Raw genomic sequence first — 26,526 nt, 5'->3', positions numbered from 1 at the left:
AAGTGGGGATTTTAGTGTAGGCGAAAAAATACGGGCTTAACCAAAACAGCAAAAATATTTAGTGCGAGAAATTACGGGCTTAGCAGTTAGGGGGTTAACTCTTATTATTTTAGTTGTGATTATTTTATAATGTGTTGACACAATAGTTTTTAGGTATTAAGAACAGTTTCCATACATTGGGCCCAATTTAATAAAAAGCTCTCCAACGATGGACAGGATACACTTTTATCAGTGAAGCTGGGTGGTCCAGCAAACCTGAAATGGATTTGGCCCTGGATTGAAAACAATTGCTAACAAATAGTAAATGACTTAAGACATCCATTCCAGGTTTGCTGGATCACCTGACTTGACTGATGAAAGTGTTTCCTTTAGTATAGGTAATTACACAATTACCTATACAATCAGTTTACCATATATTTATAACATGAACTTATAATATCACAGTATAATGTTAAAATATTTCAATAATGTCAATATTATGAATAGTTGAGTACATGTCAACCTTTGGACTTTCAAGGGATTGAATGAGTCTCACTATCAACAAGAGGAACTGGTAAAAACATAATTTTTTAATATGTCATATTCATATTGTTTTCACACACCATTTCTGTATTCTTGACCATTGCTAAATGTATGAACCTGTATATATTGTTTTGTAAGCATTTTCAAGCTGTAAAAATACTTACAAAACCGTGAAAAAAACAGGTCTGGTCTAAACATGCCCTAATACTCCCCCAATAATATTTTTACCAATATTTATGTAAAAATAAAAACAAATTTTGTAAACAATATGCAGGAACACATTAGGGATGTTTATTTCGGCTGTCCCCATACAACATTTGTTGAGTTTCATTATACTAATTTAAGAGATTTAAAAGTTAAGTAGTTTATCGTTTAAAATTGCCAGGCAAAGGATGGTATTTTGACTGCAAAAAAAAAAAAACAATCCCAAATGGCCTCAAAATCAACCTGTATTTTTAGGTTTATTAGTTGCTTTAACCCCATAAGTGGTGATATGTGCCCAAAAGTGAGGCCATGGATTTTCATATAGTGATTGAGACTACTACTGATCACTTATTTCTACTTCATTAAAAATGTTAATAAGGATGTTTCAAACAAACACCATGATCTCAAATGTAGCCTAAGGTGTTCACCAATATACAGTTAGTTCCATAAATATTTGGACAGTGACAACTTTTTTCTAATTTTGGTTCTGTACATTACCACAATTAATTTTAAATGACCTTTTGTTAGAGCAATTCGTTCCCTCTACATTTGTCTGGCGGCCTCTGTTAAGTTGCCTCATGCTTCCTCTAAACTATTCCCCATCCGGAATGGGACGCGACAAGGTTGCCCCTTGTCTCCCCTACTCTTTGCTCTTAGTGTTGAGCCCCCGGCGGAGAGAATCAGATCCAACCCCAATATCCATGGTGTTACCGTAAAGGATACCTCCTACAAAATTTCATTATATGCAGAGGATGTACTGCTTACATTGACACAACCTACCACCACCCTCCCAAATTTGTGGTCTGAACTTGGTGCCTTTAATACTGTCACAAGCTAAAAGGTGAACTCCTCTAAATCCGAGGCCTTATCCTTATATATACCCCCCTCGCAACTCTCAGCGTTAAAAAATAGTTATTCTTTTACCTGGCGAGAGCGCTCCTTAAACTATTTGGGTACCCAAATAACAGCTACATACACTCAGCTATATACTTGTAACTTCCCCCCATTGTTCCAGGAACTAAATGCCTACTTGAATAAATGGAAGGGACATTCATTGTCGCTTTTGGGGAGAATTGCGTCAGTGAAGGTGATGCTATTGCCCATGTTCCTTTATTTGTTTGAAACCCTCCCAGTTCGGGTCCCTCTCCTTACCCTGAAGAAGTTACAGGCTAGCATTTTGAAGTTTATCTGGGCTCACAAACGTCACAGACTTTCAAAGTCGGTGGTTTGTACACCTAAAGCACTCGGAGGTATGGGGGCTCCGGACCTGATAAAATACTATGTGGCGACGCATCTTCGCTACTTACCCTCCTGGACTATGTTAGTCTTCCCCAGTGTATGTCAGAAAATGGAGGAAGCTTGGATTTCCCCACTTCATCCTAATGTGATGCTTTGGAGCTCCTCCTAGTTAATACCCGAGAGGGATTAGCTTTCTCCAATGGTTTTTATGAGGAATATCTGGAGAACATATAATTCTAAGTACGGTCTTTCCTCTCGGGGCTCTGTGCTTACATCTATCATACGAATCCCTTTGATACCTGACAGCTTAGCTAGAAATATGTGGCAGCCATAGCAAGACCGGGGGCTTTTTCATCTCCGAAATGTATTACATCCAGTGGAAAAAAGATCGTTTTCCTTTTCGGAGTTGCAGGAAAAATTTGATCTCCCTCAAACATCCTTTTTTTCTTATCTACAGATTAGACATTACATACAATCACTCCACTCTGTGCCCCGATTCTCTGAAATAACTTCTTTTGAGAGAATTTGCATTGGAGGTCCATTTTCTAAGGGCCTCATTTCCTCCATTTATGGCCTTCTCCAGGAATCGGCAAGGGAGGTATCTGGTAAATTTGCATACATGAGTGGGAGAGTATTTTGGGCGGTGCCCTGGAGCAGGATACATGGTCCACGCTGTGAGAAGCAGCAAATAAAAGCTCAATATGTATGCTTTATAAAGAAAATCTTTACAAGATTTTGTTCCGCTGGCGTTACACCGCCTGTTTCCGAAGGTAGATCCGGCTTGCTGGCGCTGCGGGTCCCATTATGGGACTCTGGAACATATTTTTTGGTCCTGTCCCCCTATTCAGGGCTATTCGGGGAGAGTCAATGCACTAATTGAGGACGAGACTCAACAACGATTTCCCCTTGACCTGCTCCAGCACTTGCTGGGATTGCCCCTTATGGACCTCCCCAAGTCCGCCCCTCAGCTCATTACACATTCTAGTGGCTGCTCGTACTTTAATCTCCACCAAATGGAAATCCAGACTGCCCCCCTCTATGGGGGATTTGTACGCTCGTATTCAAGACATACGCCTGATGGAGTACCTCACTGCCCTCCTCCGAAACAGGGTTGCGAAATTTGAACAGATATGGGAACCCTGGGTTGCCTACTATACCAGTCTTCAGGTTTATTATGTCGCTGGTTCCAGACGACACTGTGCTTCCTATCCACCTTTGTTTGTATCCCCCACTCCACCCCCCCCCCCCCCCCACCTATTCTCTGGTTTAGCTACGTTTTTTTTCTTTTTGACTCATTTCTTGTTTTCTGTTTATTTTTTTTCATAGTTTATTGGGTTTGATAGACCAGTACAGTACGGCCACTGTTTTTACTGTTACTTACGCCAGAGTTTTATGTACCATTATCGGATGTACCTATCACCCTGTATGCTGTGTTTACGAGATGTTTTGATGTATAAGCCTGGTTGTCTTTTGTAAACAAAAAAAATTTTAAATGAAACAGCTCCAAACAACAATCAAACAACAGCTTTAATTCAGTGGGTTGAACAAAGAGATTGCAAAAAAATGTGAGGAACTAAAGCCTTTTTTTTTTTAAACAATCACCTCATTTCAGGGGCTCAAAAGTCATTGGGCAATTGACTCAAAGGCTATTTCATGGGCTGATGTGGGCAACTGCTTCGTTATGTCATTATCAATTAAGCAGATAAAAAGCCTGGAGTTGATTTGAGGAGGAGGCGCTTGCATGTGGAAGATTTTGCTGTGAACAGACAACATGTGGTCAAAGGAGCTCTCCATGCAGGTGAAACAAGCCATTCTTAAGCTGCAAAAACAGAAAAAACCCATCGTGGCAAAATCTACAGTTTGGTACATCATGAGAAAGAAACAAAGCACTGGTGAATCTGCAATGCCAAAAGACCTGGACGTCCACGAAAGACAACTGTGGTGGATGATCGCAGAAAAAATTCCATGGTAAAGTGAAAATCCTTCACAACTGCCAACCAAGTGAACAACACTCTCCAGGAGGTAGGCGTATCGATATCCAAGTCTACCATAAAGAGAAGACCCCTGGTGCCAGAGTTCAGCATGTGGTGGACTGGGAGGGGCTGGACAGGACCGAGCTGTCTTGGTCCATGTTGGAACGAATGACAATATAGATGGAAGATGGAGGATCCTTAAAAATCAGTTTAGGGAACTAGGTTTCAATCTGAAGAAAAGGACCTCCAAGGCTATAATCTCCGGAATATTGCCTGTGCCATCCGCAACACAGGAAAGGCAGAGGGAGCTTAGGCAACTAAACGAGTGGCTTAAGTTCTGGTGTAGAAGGCTCAGAGTTTGGGTTCATAGAGCACTGGGCTGACTTTTCATTGGGGTACAAACCTGTATGCCAGAGATGGTTTGCACCTAAATAAATGGGGGTATGCTGTGCTAGGGGAGAGATTTAGGGGAATGGTGGAAGGATATTTAAACTAGGACAGAGGGGGGTGGGACAGTCAAATAATGTGGCAGAAAGGTTAGTCAGGGGTCAGAAACTAGTGGAGGGTGGATTAGGGATAGTTTGGGGGAGGATTATGGATAATTGTAAGGAGCTTCCCATGTTACAAAGACTGGATTGTGCAGTACTAATTGTACTACAAAACAAAAGGATTTGGACAATGACGGCAAACAATGACGGTAAAATCAGCAACGGTTTAAAGAGCCTGTTTACACCTAGCAAACAAGATAGGGGAGTTGGAAGCCTTAATGAGTGAGGCCAATTATGATTTTTGGTATTGCTGAATCCTGGTTTTGTTCTTAGCATGACTGGGCTGTCAATATTCCTGGGTATACTCTATTTCGTGAAGACAGAGTGAAACGAAAAGGTGATGGTGTCTGTCTGTATGTATGTAAAAGTGAATGTGAAAGAAGAAATTGCGGATGGAACAAGTGATGAGGTTGAGGCATTATGGGTGGAGTTGAATGTGGGGCTGAATAACACACAATTAAATATTGAAGTCTGCTCTAGGCCCCCCACGTGCCAAGGAAGAAATAGAAAATCAACTACTAGCACAGATAGAAAAAGCAGCAAAAAGTGGAAGTGTTTCAATCATGGGAGATTTCAACTACCCTGACATTGACTGGAGTAATGGCACTACAGGAACAGCAAAAATTTGTAATTTGTCATTTTATTACAATATAATTTAATGGTAGAGTTCATAGAAACCCCAACTAGAAATGATACTCTGCTGGACCTAGTTCTTTCTAACAATACAGAGCTTATAACACATGTGCAAATAAAAGAGAATCTGGGTAGCAGTGACCATAATATGGGAATGTTTCAAGTCTGTTCTACAAAAGAAAACTGAAAAAATAATTGAATAGGTAATAAGTTTAAGGGGCTAAAATTAAAACCTATGTGGCTCACAGCTGATGTTAAAAAAAGCCATAAGGAACAAAAAAAAAAAAAAGAGGGAATTCCAAAAATATAAAAATTAAGGATCAGCTTCATCAACCTATAAAGAATATACCAAAATATGTACAAGGAGATACAATGTGCAAAACTTAAAAATGAAAGACAGATTGCAAAGGAAAATAAGGCAAACCCCCAAAATGTTTAAATACAATAATAGCAAAAATATCAGATCTGAGCATGTAGGCCCCTTAAAGGATGTTGGTAACTGTGGATAAAGACAAGGCAGATTTACTAAACACTTTTTTTAGCTCTGTGTACATGAAGGAAAATGGAGTTCAAGCCTAAATTCATATTAGCAATGTCACTGCATTAAATGAGTCACACTGGCTCAGAATTGATATGATTGAGAAACAGCTGAGAAAAATTAAGGTTGACAAAGCACCAGGACCTGATGGATTACATCCACGTGTCCTCAAAGAGCTGAGCTCAGTTATTTCAAAGCCAAAATTTCAAATTTAGAGACTCTTCAGTTACTGGCATGGTACCGATAGATTGGCATAAGGCCAATGTGGTACCCATCTTCAAAAAGGGAGCAAAGTCATTACCAGGTAACTACAGACCCATTAGTTTAACGTCCATAGTTGGAAAGGTCTTAGTTTGATAAATAACCACATAGAGTTACTGCTAGAAAATAATAAGATAAGTGAAAGTCAGCATGGCTTTAAGAAAGACAGAAGTTGTCAAACAAATTTACTCTTTATTTATGAGGAAGTAAGTAAACAGGTAGTACTTGGACTTTAATAAAGCATTTGACACTGTACCCGACAGACTGTTAAAATGCAAGTTAGGGTCGATAGGTTCAGAAATGTCAATCTGTAAAGGGATAGAGAACTGGCTTAAAGATCGCATCAAGAGAGTTGTAAATAATGATTCATACTCTGAATGGTCTAAGGTTATTAGTGGTGTACCCCTGGGTTCAGTGTTAGGACCTTTACTGTTTAACATCTTTATAAATGATATATGAATTGCAGTTGTTCGATTTCAGTTTTTTTTTTAATAAACATTGTATTTAATGTTATTGTTATGTTTAAGGTTTAACAAACAAACACTGTAATTGTTGCCTTTACCTATGCTAATAAAGCCAAATTGGCTAAATGGCTAAAACAGGGGAATGCAGGTGATTTAGAATAGGGGTGGTGTATGTAAAACCCTTCCATCCCGCTTTATTGTCACTTTTTTAGTCCGGGATGTATAATCAGTTATATAAAATAATATTAGGCAACATTGTGTTTTGTCTGCTGTGTATAATAAATATGAATAACTTTATAGAGGCCATCATGGGTCATGTTTAACTGCTTAAAGAAAGGATATTCTTTCAGGAACCCATAGCAGTAGTTGTTACTTTTGATCAAATAAAGCCATTGATCATTGCACTCAGCTAGAGGTAAACCCGTGTTAATTACTTCCAGGGATGCCCTGTAGTAAAGTATGTAGAAGGACTCTCACAGAATAAACTGGAAAAGTATGTGCAAACTGCAGAGACAATTCAAAACAGGACGGGTCAAACTTGAATCCACTAGATGTTGTTTGAAGATAACACAAACCACACAAAGCCTGCAGAGCTGGAGAAAAGAAACATCCATTCCCATAAAGGACACTACACTAAGCTAAAGCATAACAGGTATGAAAGTGGGTTGTATACCCTAGGCCTGGCCTACAGCATTTTTGTTTTCACTCCATTTCTTGGTGATTTACTTTTCTTTGGTCTCTTAATGGATGACTTTAATTTACACTGTTCATTACTCTTTCTAGTTTGAGGGCCTTTAGGCCAATATGTCTTTTACTATTCTATAGTTTTAAAGTTAAAGTTTTTATTGGTACCAGAACACCTGTCAATTACGGAAAAAGCTCTCACACACCAACTATTTTATTTCTGCTTTGGCTGGGAGTATATATACAGCCAGGCTAGGCTCTCTATTCACTTATTACACAACCAGCTAATGAGATTTCTATTTTAACATCAGCCAACTACGTCAGTGCAAAAACAGCAACAACAAGCAAAAGGACAATAATAGTTTAAAAAATACACTTTTCTCTTTAACCTCCCTGGCGGTCTAATTATGTCAGTATTTTTAGGCCAAAAGCAGAAGATTGTTTTGAATGGAAATTTATTTTACATTGTAGGCATATAATTCTTAGGCATAACCGAAATATGTCCAATATTTAATAAATTTAATGTTAAAAGTTAAATAAAAAAAACACAAAAATCTGTTAAAGGGTGCATAAAAATACTGAAACCTGTAATATAACTGTTCAGTAGCATGTATATATATATATATATATATATATATATATATATATATATATATAGTTACTTGGTATTGGATTCAATACAGTTATTTTGTATTGAATACAATAAAAAATTATTTGAGTTTCCTGTTGCGTCTCTCGCATGCCCCGATGTCACCGGGAACTCCCGGGGAACGTCACTGCACTTGCCGGCAGAAGATTAGAAGAAGCAGACGTGGGCCGAGGATGGGATCCAACGGGCAGGACGTTGATGGGACCAGATGTTTTTTGTTTTGTTTTTAGTTACCGTTTTTAGCATGTTTTTTTTACCCGAGCCACACTTGGGGTTACCACCAGGGAGGTTAACAAATTTAAAATATTAATATATAAAATGTTTAAAAGTCATATTTTATTATTTAGACTTACTTGCCAGGGGTAAAACAAAGGTGTCTGATCCAAAGGCACCCTAAGAGGTGCAACTATTACTAGTTCAAACAAAAGTCCAAGCAGAAGAGGTACAACACCAGCTAGAAGTAGAGCAACTACGAGTGTCTTCAAGATCTGGTTTGAAAAAAATATGTAGTTATAACAAAACAAACATGAACCATTGCAATATTTAAAACTAAACTTAAGAGAAGTTTTATGCTACATGTTCCCCCATTAAGATACATGATATGTCTCTATGACATATCTACTAAGTGTGGTGAGAAATGGAATTTAGACCTTTGTGGTCTACACTAGTACGAACCTGTACTACTGTGGACAAAACCACAAGTACTAACCACAAGTTGCTAGCCTGAACCTCACCATGTAGGACAGGGTGGTTAACTACATTATAGAATAACTATTTTGCCCTTGAGAAGGCAATTGGCTGTGGGTTCCCTGGTAGGACACCTGAGAGGTGCATTCATAGGCTCATATAACTGTGGTAATTGTAAAAGAGTGTACATTCATGGTTATTCATAAACTGTAGCCCATGAGCTATTTCTGTAGCATGTAAATGTAGGTACCCAGAAAGGTACATGGGGAAAACTATTCTAAAGCAGGAACATTTTAGAACACATTAATAATATTGAAAATGAGAAAGACAATCCAATTCCATAGAGGGGTTGAATATTAAGTTAACTCCTACTCCTATCCAAAAAAAACCAAAATGTTTGTACTGGCCAAGAGTAGAAGGGAGGAACTTTGGATTTGGAAGGCTATAAATAGTAGTAAATAGTTGGAAGACATACTTAGTGTACATAAAAGATTGGCTTTTGATTATTTTGCCTTAAAAAGGTTCTCCATAACAGTGTACATCTCAGGAAAAAATGCAGTATTTCTCTGCAATACAAACATGATTTGTTTCTTTACAAGTACAAAAATGTTTGTTGATTTGCCAGGAATCATGCAACTAACTTGCTACCTGATCAGACAATGCAGCACTGCTATGCACAAAATAAGGCTTACTTGATGTCTGGCAATCAGGAACATTATGAAGGAAATTATAAATGATGAATAAAGGTAATGTTGGTAAAGGGGAAATGTCCATGTATTGGAGATGCATACTGAATATTTTCCCAAATATACACATTAAAATTAAAAAAAAAAAAAAAAAAAAAGAATAGCAAAGCAAGCTGTGTGTGTTATCAGTAAAAGACTCACCATAAGGGACCATTCCTTGACTTTCCAAAGAATCACCTGACGTCCTTGAGGCATCCATGCAACTAATACAGTTACTGCCCGAATGGTAAGCCAACATACATAAAGGCCACATGCAGCTGTGTAAAGTTCATGTATTTTTGCAGTTCCAGTCCAAAATGACATTAGCCAGCGTCCTACACATACTAGAAACACAGAAGACAAAATCCTCAAGTTACTTTGAAAGACAAATATCCTACAGTGAATTTTACTTAAAATTGAAATACAGGGAAATTGCTAACACACACACACACATAAGATAAATTACCCATTATGAGGTTGTTAAATCTTTTACTAAAGACTTTGTATTTCTGTCAATCAGGTCCTAAAATTAACAGTTATGGCTGATGTTACCACTTTGAGTGCCAAGCTTAACCTCCCTGGCGATCTGATTATGTCAGTATTTTTGAATGCCAAAGCAGTTTTGCATTGTTTTGCATGGAAATTTGTCGTTTTATATTGTATACCAGTAATTCTTAGAAATAACTCACTGAATTCTGTCCAAACAAGGGTCTAGTAGACATCAGGGGTATGATAAAGTTTAAATTACGAAATCATAAACTATAGTATAATAAATAATAAATTAATATATAAATAAAAAAAAAAAATTATTTTAATAATTTAATCAACCCAAAAACACTGAAGTCTGTCCAAACAAGGGTGAATACTATTGCTAAATTACTAGACACTAAATATTGGTCTAGTAGACATCCTGAGTATGAACAATTTTGAAACATGGGACTGCACAATCAGGACAGTGGAGCCTGGTTTCCTTTCTGATTTTCTTTCCACTGTCATCTCGCTTGGAGCAACAAACCACGCATATCTTTGTAGGTGCTGGCTTTTTCTCGGTTGGTGGGATGTAGTCTATGAAATCCAGTCAGGTGTACCCGGTCGACAACTGCAACAGCACAATGTCCAGCTCTATTCACAGCCATTGACTGTTTTTAATGGTTCACAAAGATACATTCAGAAAGGTTCCAAATGAAGTCAGAATGACTCACACTCACTCGCTTGATTCTACAAGTGATTCTAAATCACTATCGCTGTTTTCTAGCTGTTCTAAATCAGCTATTGCACTGGAGGGATTCCTTTTGGAAGCCATGGATGTGGTCAAGTGTCCAGGCCAGGGCTGGTGTCAGGCAGAGACATGGTCAAAGGTCAGGACTGGTAGCAGATAAACAGTAAAAGTGCAGGCAGTGCACTGGACAAAGCTCTAGGGACAAAATTGTGTGATACAGTGATGTAAACAAAACAGATTACAATGTAATCTGTTTAAATTTCTTCCCAGGTCACGCCCCCCCAGGCAAACTGCCGCATGCTTACGCCTCCAATTGATCACGCCAGGGACACGAGGGCAGGAGTTATAGATGGCGGGAGGGCATTACTGGAGGACGCCACGGCTCGTGAGGACCAGGTAAGCGCTTTACAATGCCACCCCCAGTGTGGCTCGGGGGGACTGCTTTTGGTACTGAAAATTAACCCTGAGCCACACTCGGGAATACCGCCAGGGAGGTTAAAGAACTTTTTTTATTTGCTACATTTATGTAATAGTAAAAGGTCTTGTCGCTCCACTAGCCCATGAATGGACATAGAATATTGATGAGTTCTGTCAATTTGCTGACTGCTACCAAAAAGCCCCTTAAAGCACATCACCCTTGGAGAACACCTGATGCATTGTGGTGCTTCTCCCTCTCCCATCCAGAACTGTGCAATAAAGGGTAATACAGGCTTGACAAAAACTCAAATTAACCTTTAATATTTACATCAACACTTGGCAGGACTCTCAAAAAACTGGTAGAACCTATAATATGTGATAAATTACATTTTAATATTGTAGCATGGGTTTGAGGAAAAGGCATTCCAACAACATTAACTAGTACTTGGTTTCTTAACCATCCATATTAAAAAAAAAAAAAGGAAAATAGCATAAATAAAATAGCCCCGAATGGCGCCAGGTGTAGGCCAAATTTTTTACACTCTAAGTAAAAGTTGCAATATAAAGTAGTACCAGGAGAAAAAAAAATCAAAGACAATGGCACCAGCCAAAAGCAAAGCCAGAGTGGTGGGTGCTGTGTCCTCCAAATAATGCAAAAAAAAGGATGACCTACAGTCAAAAGCCAGCTAGGCATTTATTATTTTAAAAGCAGAGTCAGAAATACATGTCTATCTATTAATATTGGTGCTAAGATGAAGTGGCCCCTCAAAAGGATCTCAGCATCATCTAATGAGCCCCTAAATAAAATCATTAGACCTAGAACCTAGAATTGGATTCTCCACAAACTCCCTCTCCTATTTTTTTTTAATGTTTACATTGGGACAGATACACCCACAAGCTGTCACTGTTAGTCCTACTTGCCTTACCCTACGGCTTTAGGGCTCAGATGAAGGTTGAAAATTAAATTGGCATAGCGGTAAACCATAGGCCAAAAGTTTGGTACACATGTCCATCATTTAAATAACCAAGCTGCCCAGGGCTTTGCAATTTTGTAAGCAAAGAGGAGAGGAATCTGGGTAGAAGTTGGAGATTCTAGACAAAGTAAATTACTATTGGATAATTCTTATAAGGTGTTTTATTCAAAGTAGAGAGGTAGGTTCGAACCATGACCTGTTCCCCACACACCTCTGTGTATGGGGGTTTGCCTTTATGATAAGAATATAGTAAATCAATATTCTATATGATTCTATATTGTATACTGTATACTTTATTATATATTGTATACTGTATACTATAATTTTTATTGTTTACTGTATACTATATTGTATACTGTTTACTATACAATATAGTAAAGACAAATATACTGAGGAGATAAGACCTGGGGCATAAGGGATGTGGCAAGAGGATCATATTGGAAGGCCCATTTAAAATCAGTGGAAAAAGGTTTATTTCGACTGAGCTGTTCCACATAAATTTCCTTAACAGACAGTAGGGAATGACCCTGGGGAAAACGGTGGACAGCCCACTAGTCTCACCATGGGGAGATGGGGAGACATGAGGTCACCAGAATAGTGCAATAGTTCTAGAGTCCCAGATTCGGAGAGCGTGAATCAGGGGCAACGTGAACCCTGTACGCCATAGTGACGAAGAGATCCATAAAAATGAAGAGATAGGTACTGGGTAAGAGTCAGGTATGTCAAGGTACACCCACAGCAGAATTGCAAGACCAACTAACCATTTCTGCAATATTTAACATACCTTTCAGGCGACTATTATTATTGACTAATATTTATAAAAAAAAGACATATTACAAAGCACTTCATAACAAATTCATGTCACTAGCTGTCTCTCAAAGGGATAGAAAGAACATGAAAGTTCAGTAAAAAGGTCACTTTAAAAGTATGTACACCTGCACTCTAGGAAATACAGAATGGTTGCCACTGGCCTAGCGAGGCATCTAGTGCTTTGAAGATTTGCAGATAATTAGCTTTAAATAAATTTGTGATAACAGCAGTAAGATTAATCCCTATATAAGGAGGTTTGTGTACCTATTGAAAATCAGAGTTTGATTTAAGAAGAGCTAAAACTTAGGAGAAGGCCGAAACTTTCAAGTAAAAAAACAAAAACAAAAAAAACAACGCAAAACGACGAGGGGAAAAAAGAGAGGGTAGTGAAGTATGATAAGAGGTCAGAGTTAAGTGAATGTCATCAGCAAATAGCATACATTTATGTGAAAAAATAGCTACCTCAATCTCTTTAACCTCATGTTGTTGTCAAACATCGCAAGGGACTCCATCGCCAGGATGAAAATTGGGGAGGAAGGAGACAACTTTGACAGGTACACAGCTGTAGGGGGAACTTAAGGGATTGAAAGACACAATATTTGAGCAGGACCATAGGAAACTGTTTAGGACCTGTATCCTTCGCAAAAAGGTGAAACAAAAAACCCACTGACCAGGACAAAAATTATAATGCCATTTGATCATATCAAACAGTTTTTCTGAGCAAAGACTAATTTGTGACTCTCAGGTCAGTCTGACAGATACCAATGATCTGGCTATGTGTAAGGGTGGAAGCCTTTCCACTGGCCAGGAAAGTTGGAGGCAATCTTCCTGTTGGTCATTGCACTAGTGTACAGTGAGGAATAAATATAGTCATTATATTAGGAGTTCCCTGAAGACCTGAAAGTTATTTCAAGGGGTTGCCTCATGGTAAAAAGTTTGCGAAACATGAGTCTAGAGAGCAAAAGATTCTAAGGACCCTATTTGGACTATAGATGCTAATTGTATAGCTCTATGAATTTTGCCAGACCCCTTTATGAATACGGAAGCGTAAAAACATGTTTAATCTGTTTGTTGATGTTTTAGTTAAGATTTGGAGGTCCAGGGAAACTGGACAATAATGTGATCAGATCCTGCCAGGTTTGCCAAGATACTAGTCTAGTATCTAAGCATTCAACAAAAAAAGTTAGGAAAACTGAGTAACAGAATCATGTATCTATAAATAAAGAGCACATTTTGGATGATGCAACCAAAACCCCCAGTCCTTAGTATACAGTTTATAATAATTATGAGCAATGACAAGTGTTTTTTCTAAAGATCATTGGACATTAAGATAATAAACTACATCTGAAAGGTTGGGTACATTAGGGCTTTTCCATTTCCTCATGAGCGTCAATTTGGCATTTAATAGAATATGAATAGAAATTGTTCTATCACCTATTGGGATTCCATCAATGTTAAGGTGAACTATAGCTATTAGTGGGTTGGGTTTCATAAGAATTCCAGCGATTCAGATAGCAGTGTGAAAATGTGGTTCCAAAAAGAATGGAACAACTTGTACTGCCATAGTATATGTAGTAAGGTTCCTGAATTTCCATACGCTCTCAAGTCCCGAGAGCTAGTTAGTGAGAAGTGCACTAATTTAATTGGTGTAAGATACCATTGGTTGATCAATCTTCGAAAGAGATCCCAAAGATCCGCACATTTAGAGCTATTATAAGTATTATGTAATGCTGCTGACCAGCTAGCATTGGGAACTGTTATCTTCAACCCCTGCTCCCACTTTATCTTTGATGGTGTCTTGTGAAATACTTTATTGTACCTTATCAGATTGTAACATTTTGCGATTCCTTTCTTCCATAGAAAAGGATTATTAAAAAACGTATAAACTGAGCAATCTATAGGGAATCTAGAACGCATGTCAAATTTCGATAAACAGTGCCATATCCGTATATAAGCAAAGACTTCGGCAGATGGAAGTCCATTGATATTCTGAAGGTATTGAAAGGATTTGATCCTTTGAAAAAAATACAAACCTTTAATCTTAGTAAGACCTCTATTATACCATGCAGAGAGGTTTAAATGAGGTACAAACCTTTTTCAGTTTCTCTAAATCTGGAGTGATTTGCATAGTTGTATGTGAATCTAGTAAAATGATCGGGTTCTTTGCCCATGTCTGAAGTGTAGCTTCAATGGTGTGCAAAAGGTTATTGAGTGTGGGAAGGCCTAACTTAATAGCCAAAAAAGTCTTTGTAGACCTGGACAATTAGGAAAGGAAGATTCCAATTTAACCCATAGCTTGTGGAAGGTATGCTTCCACCAATATAGCAACTAAGGCATGACAGAAACTGAATAATAATTTTAAATGTTGGGAAAACTTATATCTCGCAGCTTTGATACAGTAAAAAAAATTTGATACAGGAATATTTATGATTCTGAATAGATATAGAAACTTAGGGAGTAGAAACATTTTGGATGCTGCAATTCTGAGGCCTTTTTATAATAAAACTCGTACAGATTATTAGAGTGGGGCTGGTAAGAATATTACAAGAAAAGGAATAGCTTCAGTTTTCCACATAAATAGAAATGTAGCTTTCAGCTTGGCTTTGAGGTCATTAGAGATTTGTAGTTGTAAAATGTGAGATTTGGATGAGTTAAGTTTAGAGTGGCCTCACTAAATTGGGTTATATTTTGAACAGCTTGTAGTGAGCATAGTGGGTTGGTAAGTATAAGAACAATGTCATCTACAAAAAAGACTGATCCTTGTGTTCTCAACTAGAAATACACACCCCTTGTACAATGGGATCAGAATTAAAATGTTCTGATAGCAGCTTAACAAGCATAGTGAATAAATTGGGTGGTCCCATTTGTAATTCTAAATTGGTATGAAAAAGTTCCTGAAATAAATATCTTAGCGCTAGGCATAGTGTAAAGAGACAAAATAGCACTTTTAATCCACTCTGACTCAGGCTAAATTTATCCAAGACAGAGGAAAGATAGCTCCAGTGGACCCTGTCAAAAGCCTCATCTGCGTACAAAAGCAAGCAACAGGGAAGGACATTTGTGCAATTCCACATACTTTATATCAGACGCCTGGTAGCATCTAGGGCCTGTCGGTCTCACACAAACCCAACCTAATCAGGTTTGAGGATACATAGGCATATACCATTTGAAAGTCTAAGTGATAATGCCTTAGCAAAAATCTTAATATCAGAATTAAGTAATGAGATAGGTCTGTAATGATTAGTTAAGGTGGGATTCTTTCCCCCCTTTGGCAGTGTAATTATCACTGCTTGTAATTAACATCCCCTTCCAAAAAGTTCCAGAGGATGCTGCCTCAGTGAACACATTTACGTTAAGATGAGGAGATAACGTATAACTAGAGTGCTTATAGTACTTATCAGGGAAACCGCCATTGCCAGGGGATTTAAGAATCGGGAGGATATCTATGACTTTAAAAATCTCTGATACAGAGAAAGGGGACAATAGAAATCGTAGATGGGAGTCTGAAACAGTGGGCAGAGATATGAAATCTAAAAATGAAGCTATGAACAGATCTGAGGGTTGCAGAGTATTTTTATCCTGTTGTAGGTTATATAAACTATTGTATTAGTTGCAAAAGGCTTCCGCAAACCCTTTAAGAGTAAAACATTTAATATTACTGAAAGGGTCAACTATAGATGGGATGTGTGCCTTTATGTGTCGCATCTTTAGTCGCTGAGCCAATAGTGCTTCGGCTTTATTTCCTAAGGTTTAGTGTTTCAGTTTTTTAATATTGAGATCATATTTATATAGAAGTAGAGATCTCAAACTCAATCTATCCTACTGAAAGGACACAGTCACTAGAGGGGAAGGGATTTTTTTTATTCTTCTTCTCTTTTTCATGTATGGATGTTGGCAACTCATTATTCTGGCGCATCCTCTGTTTCTTTTCACTGACAGAGATTTTAACAAAAAACCCTTTCATGAACTTCTTATGAGCGTTTTATAAAAGAAACGGATCAATATCTTCTGTATTTTTAGTTGAGATGTACAACTCATGGCCATTATTAAACTGTTTTTGATACTTATGGTTGGTTTAATCATATGTATTGAGTCTCTATAACCTGTCTGGAACCTGATTCTGGTCACCCATCTCCACGTCTACTGGTGCGTGGTACGACCATGTTATAGTTAAAATTTTCGAGGATCCCATATTCGGATGAAACCAGATGTCCGACAGAGAAAAGTCAGTCCGAGTATGGGAAAGATGTGAAGGGAAAAAAAAAGGTTAAGTCCTTCTCCCAACCATGTTGGCACCTCAATATGTCGTAAAGATCTTATTCTATCAGAAACTTTTGAGGAGCTCTTGATGGACGCTTTGCTTTGAAATTCAAATGCAGGGAAAAATTAGTGGTGATATTAAAATCTCCTCACTAAGGATCCATGACCCATGTTTTTCATTTTCTTGAACAAGTTGCAAAGAATTGAGTGTTGTTTGTAGTTGGGTGCATAGAGGTTTACCAAAGTGAAGAGAGTTGAGTTTAATTTACAGAATAATATTATATAGCGGCCATCTGTGTCTTCCACGTGATAATATGTTGAAATTGTATAGAATTTTTTATTGCCATCATTACTCCACATTTTTTTCTTATAAATACTGATAATTGATAATCAAAAGAACTTTTGGGAGAAGGACTTAGGATTCCTGGTAGGAGTTTTGGCATGGTGGAAATAAGTTCCCTGAACAAACAGTAGCAACGCTCATTTAAAGCAGACCAAATGGATCTGTTTCCATATCAAGGCAATGAAGATTGTTGCCATGTTTCAGTAAAGCATTATTAGCCTTTAATGTTGTTTCCCTCGGGGAGGTGAGTAGTCCTAGGCATAGCGAGAGCTGGGAGTTGAAGGAATGTATTTTTTTTTGATTTGCACTCATTTTGAAACTTTAATGTAATAAAAAAAAAGGAAGTAGGTAATATAAACAACATATTAAAAATCTTTAAAAAAAAAAAAGAAAAAAAAAAAAGGAATATCTTGGACAAGGTACAGGTTTAATGGGCACAAAGAGTTAACAGTCTTTTCAGATATGTAATAACAATTCAGATATTAGATTGCTTAAAGAAAAGCATAGGCAAGTGGTATACAATATTTTATAGAGCATCATCATGTTCAGGTCCTCTCCTGAACAACTTTCTTTCCAATCCTGGCGTTTTATACCATCCTCCACTGATTACAATGGATGAGCCTTTCCATTAAACTAGATAGGAAGCTTAGTTGGATATCCCATTTATAGACTATATTGCACTCTTTCAGGGTTTTCCTGAGTGGCATTTGTATCTTCCGGTTCTGAATTATAATAGAGGACAAACCTGCAAATAATTGTATTCCGAGGTACTGCATAGGTAGAGGCAGGGATTTCCTTGCAATTTCATTATTTTCTTTTTAATGTAAAAGAAATGTACCCTTGTAATACATTTCTGGGCGTTTCAGCAGAAATAAAAGATGGTTTAGGCATTCTGTGTGCCCTGTCAATTATTAGCTTTGAATCAGTAGCTGATTGTAATAGACCCTGACACATGGACCTAAGGTAAAGGAGTAATTCCTTTTTGGGTAATAGACTCTGGAACACCCCTGAATTTCATGTTATTGACCCTGAGCGATCCTCCAGATCTGCATCTCCAAATCTGATAGCGGAGCTCTGGATTTAAGTGGCTATCTTAGAAGCCGGCCAGACATGCTCACGTCTTCCCCCGCCACACTCAGAACATGGGTGAATAATTTGGTCTTAAGTTTAGATCTTCAATAGGAAGCCTTTAACCGCCTTGACAGTATAGCCGAGTGTGGCTTGCGGTGAATTTTACATACCAAAAGCAGTAACCCCTAACCACACTAGGGGTAGGTAAAAAAAAAAAAAAAAATACTACCTGCATCCCAGGATCCAGCTGCATCCTCAGTGATCCCCAGCCGGCTTCGGCATCACGCCCCCGATGTGATGGCTGTGATGAGTGAAGCATCAGTATGCTGGGGAGGCGTGGTTTGGCGGGAAGCCTAAAAGCAGATTACGTTGTACCCTTGTTTTGACAAATTTAAAAAACTTTTAATTTTTTAATAACGTGTATTTTATTTATACCTTTATTGATAAAATAATTAGAATTATTTATTGTATTATAAATTATGATTTTTATTTCAAACTATCATACCTGGTAGTTATTCCTAAGAATTACAGGCCTAAAATATTAAACAACAAATTTCCATGCAAAACAATGTACTGCTTTTGACATAAAAATAGGGACATAATTAGACTATGTCTATTAGTACTAGGTCTATTAGTATTGGAAAGATATCAAACTGGTGATGAGACCATCCACCAGACACAAAAACTATATAATACCCAGGCAGGACCAAAGAATATGATATAAAGATGCAATCACTTTCCCACAGCGGCAGCAGAGATTACTCAATGCCAGCTATATGGCATTCAACTTTTCTTGGGTTAAGTAAAAGTAGGTCATGATCACCTAATATGTGTTTTCATGGTACAGTGTGCACCAAAAGCTCTTAGGACCTCAATCCCAGGTTATCTTCCAAATCTCATATGGAATAGGTCTACCTAGAGCAGGGATAGGCAATGTTTTATGGCCACTAGGCCATTTATGGGGTGGGGGGAGCACACTAGGCCGGACCCACCCTAATGGCTCCACCCACCACCAAGGAACTCCCCCTGAAGTGAAATCCCTCTTCTGCATATGCATTGCGGAGGAGAGGGATTTACCTTCAGGGAGCTTTCCCTATTTACCGCGGCCAGCGTTGATAGGGAAGCAACTGCAGGGGGGGCGGCACCTGAGCTCCAGTAGTTCCTAACGCCCCCTGGCCAATCAGCTGGCAACCCGCGGCTCCGGAGCCGTGGGCTGCCGGATGGCTTTAGACCAGATCAGCCAGGGAGCGTTAGGCCGGTACGAACTACAGGTTAAGCCATATCTGGCCTAAAGGCCGGAGTTTGCCGACCCCTGACCTAGAGCTAACTCCCAGTTACGCATGTACTGATGGTGAGGTGGGTGAATCTCCCCTCCTCCAGCTAGAATCTGATACTGATAATTAACATGGGAATGCTTTTTTTTATGTTGAGTTAGATCTTACACTTGTTTCTTCACTAATATTTGGGTGGTGAATCCAGAAATTACCCCAGTTTATTGCTAACACATCCAGTCTTTAAGATACAGGGTACCCTCCATTTTTGTCAAAAAACATACAAATTTTACATACAATGAAAAAAATAATGATATAATAACTTGAATGTACTGTTTATTTAAATTTCTTTTGTTCATACAAAGGATTTATTGTTACTCTGACATTTTTGTTACAGTAAAACATTTAAAAATAATCAGGTAAGGGATTAAGGCTAAAAATTTACGCTTTTAGCTTTTCCTGGAGTGTTTAGTGTTAGGGCCATCCCACTGGATGCTCCAACAATAGTCAACCATCATATGTACATCCCATCTACCCTAATACTGTCCTTCCATTACCTTTAAATTTTGGTGGAATCGTTCGCCTTGCTTGTCACTGACTGCACCAAGGTTTTCCAGGAAGTTAGAAAGATGGCTTTGCAGAAAATGTACCTTGATGCTCATATTGCAACCAAGCATCTTGTAGCTCTCTCATTCCTGTGTAATTATTTGCTCATGTTTCCAAGAAAGTCCTTGACAATGGCTTTGAATGATAACCAAGCATTCTTTTCGACTACTGACATTGTCCTTATGAAATGTTCATCTTTGATGAACTGCCTGTGCCCTGTGGACCATCAAACACACCGGCCTTTATTTTTTCAAATGACAGGCTAGGAAATGCCAAAATTAGGTACTTGAAACAGTCTCCTTCAGTTTAAAAAGCTTTAACGAACTGCTTCATAAAACCTAGTTTTAGGTGCAGAGGCGGTAAAATAATATTCTTTCTATCAACAAGTGGCTCATGCAGAACGTTTGGATCACCTGGTTTTAGGGCAGATCCTGGAGGCCAATTTCTTTCCACCCAATGCCTCTCACAAGCTCTGCTGTCCCACATGCACAGATAACAGGGAACTTGGTGTATCCGAGTTGCTGACCAAGAAGGAAGCATACAATTTTAAGGTCAATACAGATGACCCAATTGTGTTGGTTATATTGCAACAACTCAATGACTCCCTTTATGTCTGCATATTCTTCACAAGGAGAAACTGAATGGCCAATTGGGACTGACCCAAATATATTGCCATTGTGAAGGAGGACACACTTTAAGCTCCGCTTTGAGCTATTGATGAATAGTCGCCATTCAGTTGAGTTATGGATTGGAATTCCCAATTCCTCCATTAAACCAGGTATGTTATGGCAATACGCAAAGCCACAGTCAGTTCTAAAGTACTCCAGAAATGCAATTTCTCTGGTTCGAAAGTACGATACCAACGTTTCTTTTTCAAGTAAGTTTTTCTCACGCAGTCTTGATGCTAGCAGTTCTGAAGCATTCTTCGATAGTCCCAAATCACGTACCAAATCACTCAACTCATACTGATCAAATCCCTTACATACAGAATCCTTTTCAATTTCCAACTCTATCATTGTTGTCACCTAGTTCATCATCATAATCATGTTCTTCAAGAAAGGGTAGTATAATGAAAATTTGCACTGTCATTTCATCTGAATGAGCCACTGGGCGTATAGTCGATGGTAGACAAGGATACTCTATGTTATATTTATTTTTCTTGTTATATCCTTAAGTTTTCACTATACAAAAGTAATAGTCACTGAAATGATCTTCTGGCTCTTGCCAAACCATAGGTATACCAAATGGCATCTTATCAAAGGACGATCCATCTCAAACAGTGTCAGGGTATAAAAAATTAAATCTTAGATACGGCTTGCACAGTACAATGAATCTGAAGGTAACTATAGAACAAAATAGCTGGAAATTTCACCAAAAGAGAGCAGATTGCAAGTTCTGTGATAAATTGATTAAAACAAAACACCCGCTTAGACTGCCAGGATTGAATCATAAGGCCCCCCCAAACTATCTAGAATTTGAGGAATAAACAGAAAATAATACGGGGGGGGGGGGGGGGACTGAGTAATAGTCAGTGGGAATTTGGCTTTACATATCAACTAAACATGTTTAGTGAAAATCATTGGTAGATGTGTAGGGGTAAGCCACAAATGTTCAATCTCTGTCTGTCTATCTATTAGATGGATTCAAAGTGGCCCAAGAGGCTAATTGGCATAATTGAGTTGTGTAGTAGTAATTTATGTCAAGAACACCCCAGCTGATTTCCCTTAAGGAACATTGAACCAATTTTGTCAGGCTATGTATTTATTAGGCACAAAAAAAGCTTAGTACATTTGCTTGAAGATGTTTAAGTGTCGAGAGAGGTATGGAAATGGTGATGTTTCAAAGAGATTCAAGCTGTTTTTTTGTAAAAACATAATTATAGGGCAACCTACATTAAAAAAAGAGACAATGATCTTCACTTATGCATTATCTCCCAAAATATCTAAGATAAATATGTTAATACAATGTTTGATAAAAGCGGGGCAAATGCCCCCCCAAGTACTTCATAGATTCAGCATGCCAGTTATAAATTAAGTTTACCTTTAGCCCCTGAAGGATATGCAGAGGCAAATTAAGATGTAATGCCTCTGTTTAGATAAGATTAACCTTTCAAGCGACAGCGTGCCATACTCATCCAGTACTGGGTGTAAACATGGTAAAGTTATATGAGGGTTGAAAAGCGAAAATAAAATATCTGCCTTAAAGGATTATAGTAAATGTTTTCTTTTTTATTTGTGTCCCAGAGACAGATTAGTCTCTGTGACACATTTATTCCAGAGAGAAATGTTCATACTCCAAATTATCCTCTATTAGTTCAGTCGGTTTACGGAGGATGATAGGTTGCAATACTTAAATCCATAGATCATACAAAGGATGGACTGAAGGGTAATTAATTAAGCCCATGTGAGGATATTAGGGTTAGGAGATATGTGAAGCTGCAGTTGTTGGTGGCCAAGAAGAAGTTGAAAACCTATGTTTAATCAATGTAATATGGGATAGCATTTTCTGAATCAACCGTTTTTCTTCTCCTGTCCTACCCCCTTCTTTAGAAAAATTTTGTACAGAGTTAGGTCCGACTTCCAACTAATTTCATTGGGTCACAGACTGCCAACTGGTCTATTGTAAAAAAAAAAAAAAAACTAATTAATTTTTAGATAGGAAATATCAGTACAACATATTAATTGCAAACAAAAAAAACCCTGTTTTTCTTTCATTTTCTTTTTTATAGTAGTATTAGTATTCTTAAGGAGTAAGTGTAAAGAGCAAGTGTCTTACCAGGCAGGTAGTTTGGGGTGACCCCAAGGCACAGAGTGTAAGAGACATCAGGTCTTAACCAGGGCACCCCACAAGGGGTGATGGGCCATTAGCATGGAGGCCAATGGGCTCTTTGCTGCTGGGGGTCACCAGGTCGCGACCCGTGGGGTCACCCTGCCTGAGGAGGAAAGCAGGAGAGGCCTCGGTGTGGAGACAGGTGGCAGACCAAAGGTGTATTCCAGGCACGGGTCAGAGCAGTCAGCAAACAAGCTTGGTCAGAGTCCAGGCACAGGTCAGGGCAGGCGGCAAGCAAACTGAACTTAAGTAAGGCTTTTTTTTTTTAATAGTAAGTATGTTAGCCCATCTGAGCCTGGGGCCTTATTAGAAAGTAAAGACTTGATAGCCGCAGCCACTCATAGTTCAAATACAAAATATTAAAGTGATGAAGAAAAGCGAGATCATAGAAACCTGCAACAATAAAGATTACATTGCCCAAACTTAGCCCCCTATCACGCACACCAAGAAAAACAAAAGGGTTACAAAGAAAGAGCAAAGAAAATAAAGAACACAACTAACATAAGGGGAACAAAAAAAATGAAACGCCAAATATTAAACATTATATTAAAAGTAAACCAACCAAAATTGGTGGAAACATCCATTGTACCTGAGAGCACCCAAGGGACAACAAAGCCCACATAAGAGGGACACAAAGGAGGTTTCAGGAGGGGTCATGTCTAAAGGACTAGCTATTGACCCAACTCCAGCCAGTGTCCTCTGCCCCTAGTGGAACATACAAACATAAAAGGAATATAACAGCACAAAAAGAAACTCAGGAAAGAAAAAAAGAGTTGCTGAACCACTCTTTACCTAGTAGCACACCTGTGCTACTTATAGCAGACCTCAAGTCTGCTGTAGTCAAAAGCCAGAGGTGTACCTTGGTGGAATAAAAAAGCCCACCAGAACCTTCCATTTCATTCCAAAGTCCTGAAATAAACTATACACTAGCATCCCTGAGCAGAGCTGCTCTTCATTATTCATAGACTTCTTTTTCCCAGCATAAACCCTGGTTTTAACCCCCCTGGCGGTCTAAATATGTCAGTATTTTAATGTCAAAAGCGGTACATTGTTTTGCGTGGAAATTTGTTGTTTAATATTTTAGGCCTGTAATTCTTAGGAAAAACTCCCGGGTATGATAAAGTTTAAAACACAAATAATAAATTATAATATAATAAATATTAATTTTAAAAATAATGAAATAATATAATATTACTTAATAATTTTATAAAAAAAAAATTAAAAAATATTACATTTGCCAAACAAGGGTACAACAATAGAATAAACTTTTGGATTTATTATTTGGATTTGTTTTTTTATAACTATCACTGTGATCAATGTTTTAAAAGCAGATTACAATGTAATGCTTTTAAATTTCCCGCTAGGTCACAACAACTCCCCCCAAGCGTACTGACGCTTAGCGCATCACATCGATCATGCTGAGGATGTGATGCAGAAGCCAGCCGGGGATCACTGGACGATGCCGCTGGGTTGTGGGGGGCGGGTAGGATTTTTTTAAAGCTACCCTGAGTGTGGCTCCAGGTTACCGCTTTTGGGGTACATAAAATTCACCACGAGCCAAATACCACCGAGGCGGTTTAAGTGCTTTTCTCTACATGATCGACACACATCTCTTATTCAGAACCCATCACAGTGGTCCAGTTATAACATGTTCAACAGAAAAGAGAAAATATCCTTGTAGAAAACCTCCATAAGGATTTTGTAAACAAAATCAAAGTTTTTGAGTGAGTTAATTCAAGAAATACCATAAGAGATTGAACATTCCAGGAAGGAAAAACTAAAAAATACAAAGGTAGCAGTGTTCAGCTTCCAAAGCAAGTCTAGAGATCTAGAATGTAGGTGATGAGGGCTTCTGTTTAGAAACAGATTGCAAAAACTCTTTCTTGGTAGGAGATGGTGGAAAGAGATCCTAGCTTGGACAATAGAGATGCCCAAGTCCTGAGAGAACTTCTGTAAATCCTCAGGAAAGCACTGTACTGCTGATCTACCATCTGTGCAATGTGAGAGACGGAATGGAAATCCCCAGCGATAAGAAATTGTCACACTGCAGATAACTCCATTCATCAGCAGCCTCAGTACAGGCTAAAGGATCCCTTGAAGCGTAATCTAAAATAAATCACGAAACATTTGAATAGTGGCACCATCAAGTCAATAGACCAAATATTACGGGCTATACGCATAATCTCATCTTTTAAGGAGTAATTACGAACACAACAAATCACATCTTTAGGATGGAACAGTGGGCCCTGTTGTCTGAGAGTGCTATGTACAGAGTCCAATTTAATGGTAGAAATAGAATAATGAAAAATCGTATTAAAAATGAGTTGTAACACTGCAGGGAAATCAAATGACAACAAAGCCTCAGCCTTAAGCATTTTTGCTATGGCCATGTCATCCAGATAACGTTGTAGATCCCCGTTTAACCATGACTTAGTCAACTGTAAATCATCATCCACCAGTGCCCACTGTTTCTGATAGGGAACAGAGGTCCCCTGGAAGGTCTTAATGTTCTCCCTTGAGGCCTTCACTTCTTGAATAGGCAGGCCAAAATCTTTGGTAGGAATAGAATGGAGGTATTTCTGTTAGGGAAAATGGTGTTGTATAAGCAAAGGTAGCATTAGTCATTTTAGCAGTATGGGAAGCAATGGAAACGGTTGTAGTTGTTGAAAAGAGGAGCATTTGATGTGCTGGGTATGCAGCCCTAAGGTCAGGGTGTGAGAACCCCTAGACTGTTGCAGGCATGGAAGTCTTTTGCTAGAAGTGAGGGAAAGGTGCCTTCCCACATCAGATCAGGACTTTTCATGGAGTCCTGTATAGAGTTGTCGGACCACTGCTGGCCCTGGCGAAGTGGTCACCAGGGAGAGGGGTCCTGGTCCCGCAAGGGGTATGAAGGAGTCTGGAGGACAGAGGAGAGCTGACTAGTACAGCTGATGTGTGTTGCAACTCAAGATAGTCATTGTACAGAACACACCTACTAACCAATACAAGAGTCCCAATGTTACCTAATCAGACTTAACTATATAAAAAGGGGAGCTAGAATATAACAAAGGAGAAAGGGGAATGATGGGACTTCTTAGGGAATCAGGATCCTGGGGTACCCATCAACATCTTTACAGGTAGCTATAACACATTCCTGAGTTGCATTCTTATATTGTTCAGTATATGTCTATGTTATTATTGTTATATTGATCTGATGTATTTTGTACTAAGTAGTTACTAGATTATTGCAGGGGTTGCTACTAATAACTTTATGTCCATGTGATATATATGTAACATTGATTGAAGTTCCTATGTGTTTAAATATCTGACAATATTGCTGTGTACTTTGTCTTACCTTGTTTTCCTAATTAAACTGTTTGAGTGACTAGCTATTATTTGTGCATGAACATTCTTTAATTGAATATCTATATGCATTGATAGGGGGATATAATTTCCATAGTTATGCAGATAATTAGATAAATATACATAAATAACATGTGTCAGCTCTATACTCTATATGTGAAGGTTGTGCTGGAGAAACCAGAGAAAGAAGAGCGGCTCCAGCAAATGTGGAGGAAGCTCTGGCGGAGGAGCAGAGCTGTAAAACGCTCCATACAGAC

General features: G+C 38.4%; 1 protein-coding gene across 6 annotated transcripts in view; it reads right to left on the bottom strand.

Annotated features, from left to right (window-relative positions):
- The window catches only part of MARCHF6 (membrane associated ring-CH-type finger 6), a 314,477-nt gene that overhangs the window by 74,547 nt on the left and 213,404 nt on the right, over window positions 1–26,526 (bottom strand). For all 6 annotated transcript variants that reach the window (XR_011920873.1, XM_072411957.1, XM_072411959.1 and 3 more), the window contains 2 exons: window positions 9,290–9,471; window positions 8,069–8,203 (listed from right to left, as the gene is read on the bottom strand). Coding sequence is in view for 5 of the 6 variants with exons in the window: in XM_072411957.1 (XP_072268058.1) it covers window positions 8,069–8,203; window positions 9,290–9,471 (317 nt within the window). In the remaining variant the exon portion in view is untranslated. The remainder of the gene's footprint in view (window positions 1–8,068; window positions 8,204–9,289; window positions 9,472–26,526) is intronic.

The sequence above is a fragment of the Pyxicephalus adspersus genome, chromosome 5, assembly GCF_032062135.1.
Source record: "Pyxicephalus adspersus chromosome 5, UCB_Pads_2.0, whole genome shotgun sequence".
In the NCBI taxonomy this organism is placed as follows: domain Eukaryota; kingdom Metazoa; phylum Chordata; class Amphibia; order Anura; family Pyxicephalidae; genus Pyxicephalus; species Pyxicephalus adspersus.
Note: the sequence above shows the minus strand (reverse complement) of the source record. Positions and strands in the feature narration are given on the sequence as shown.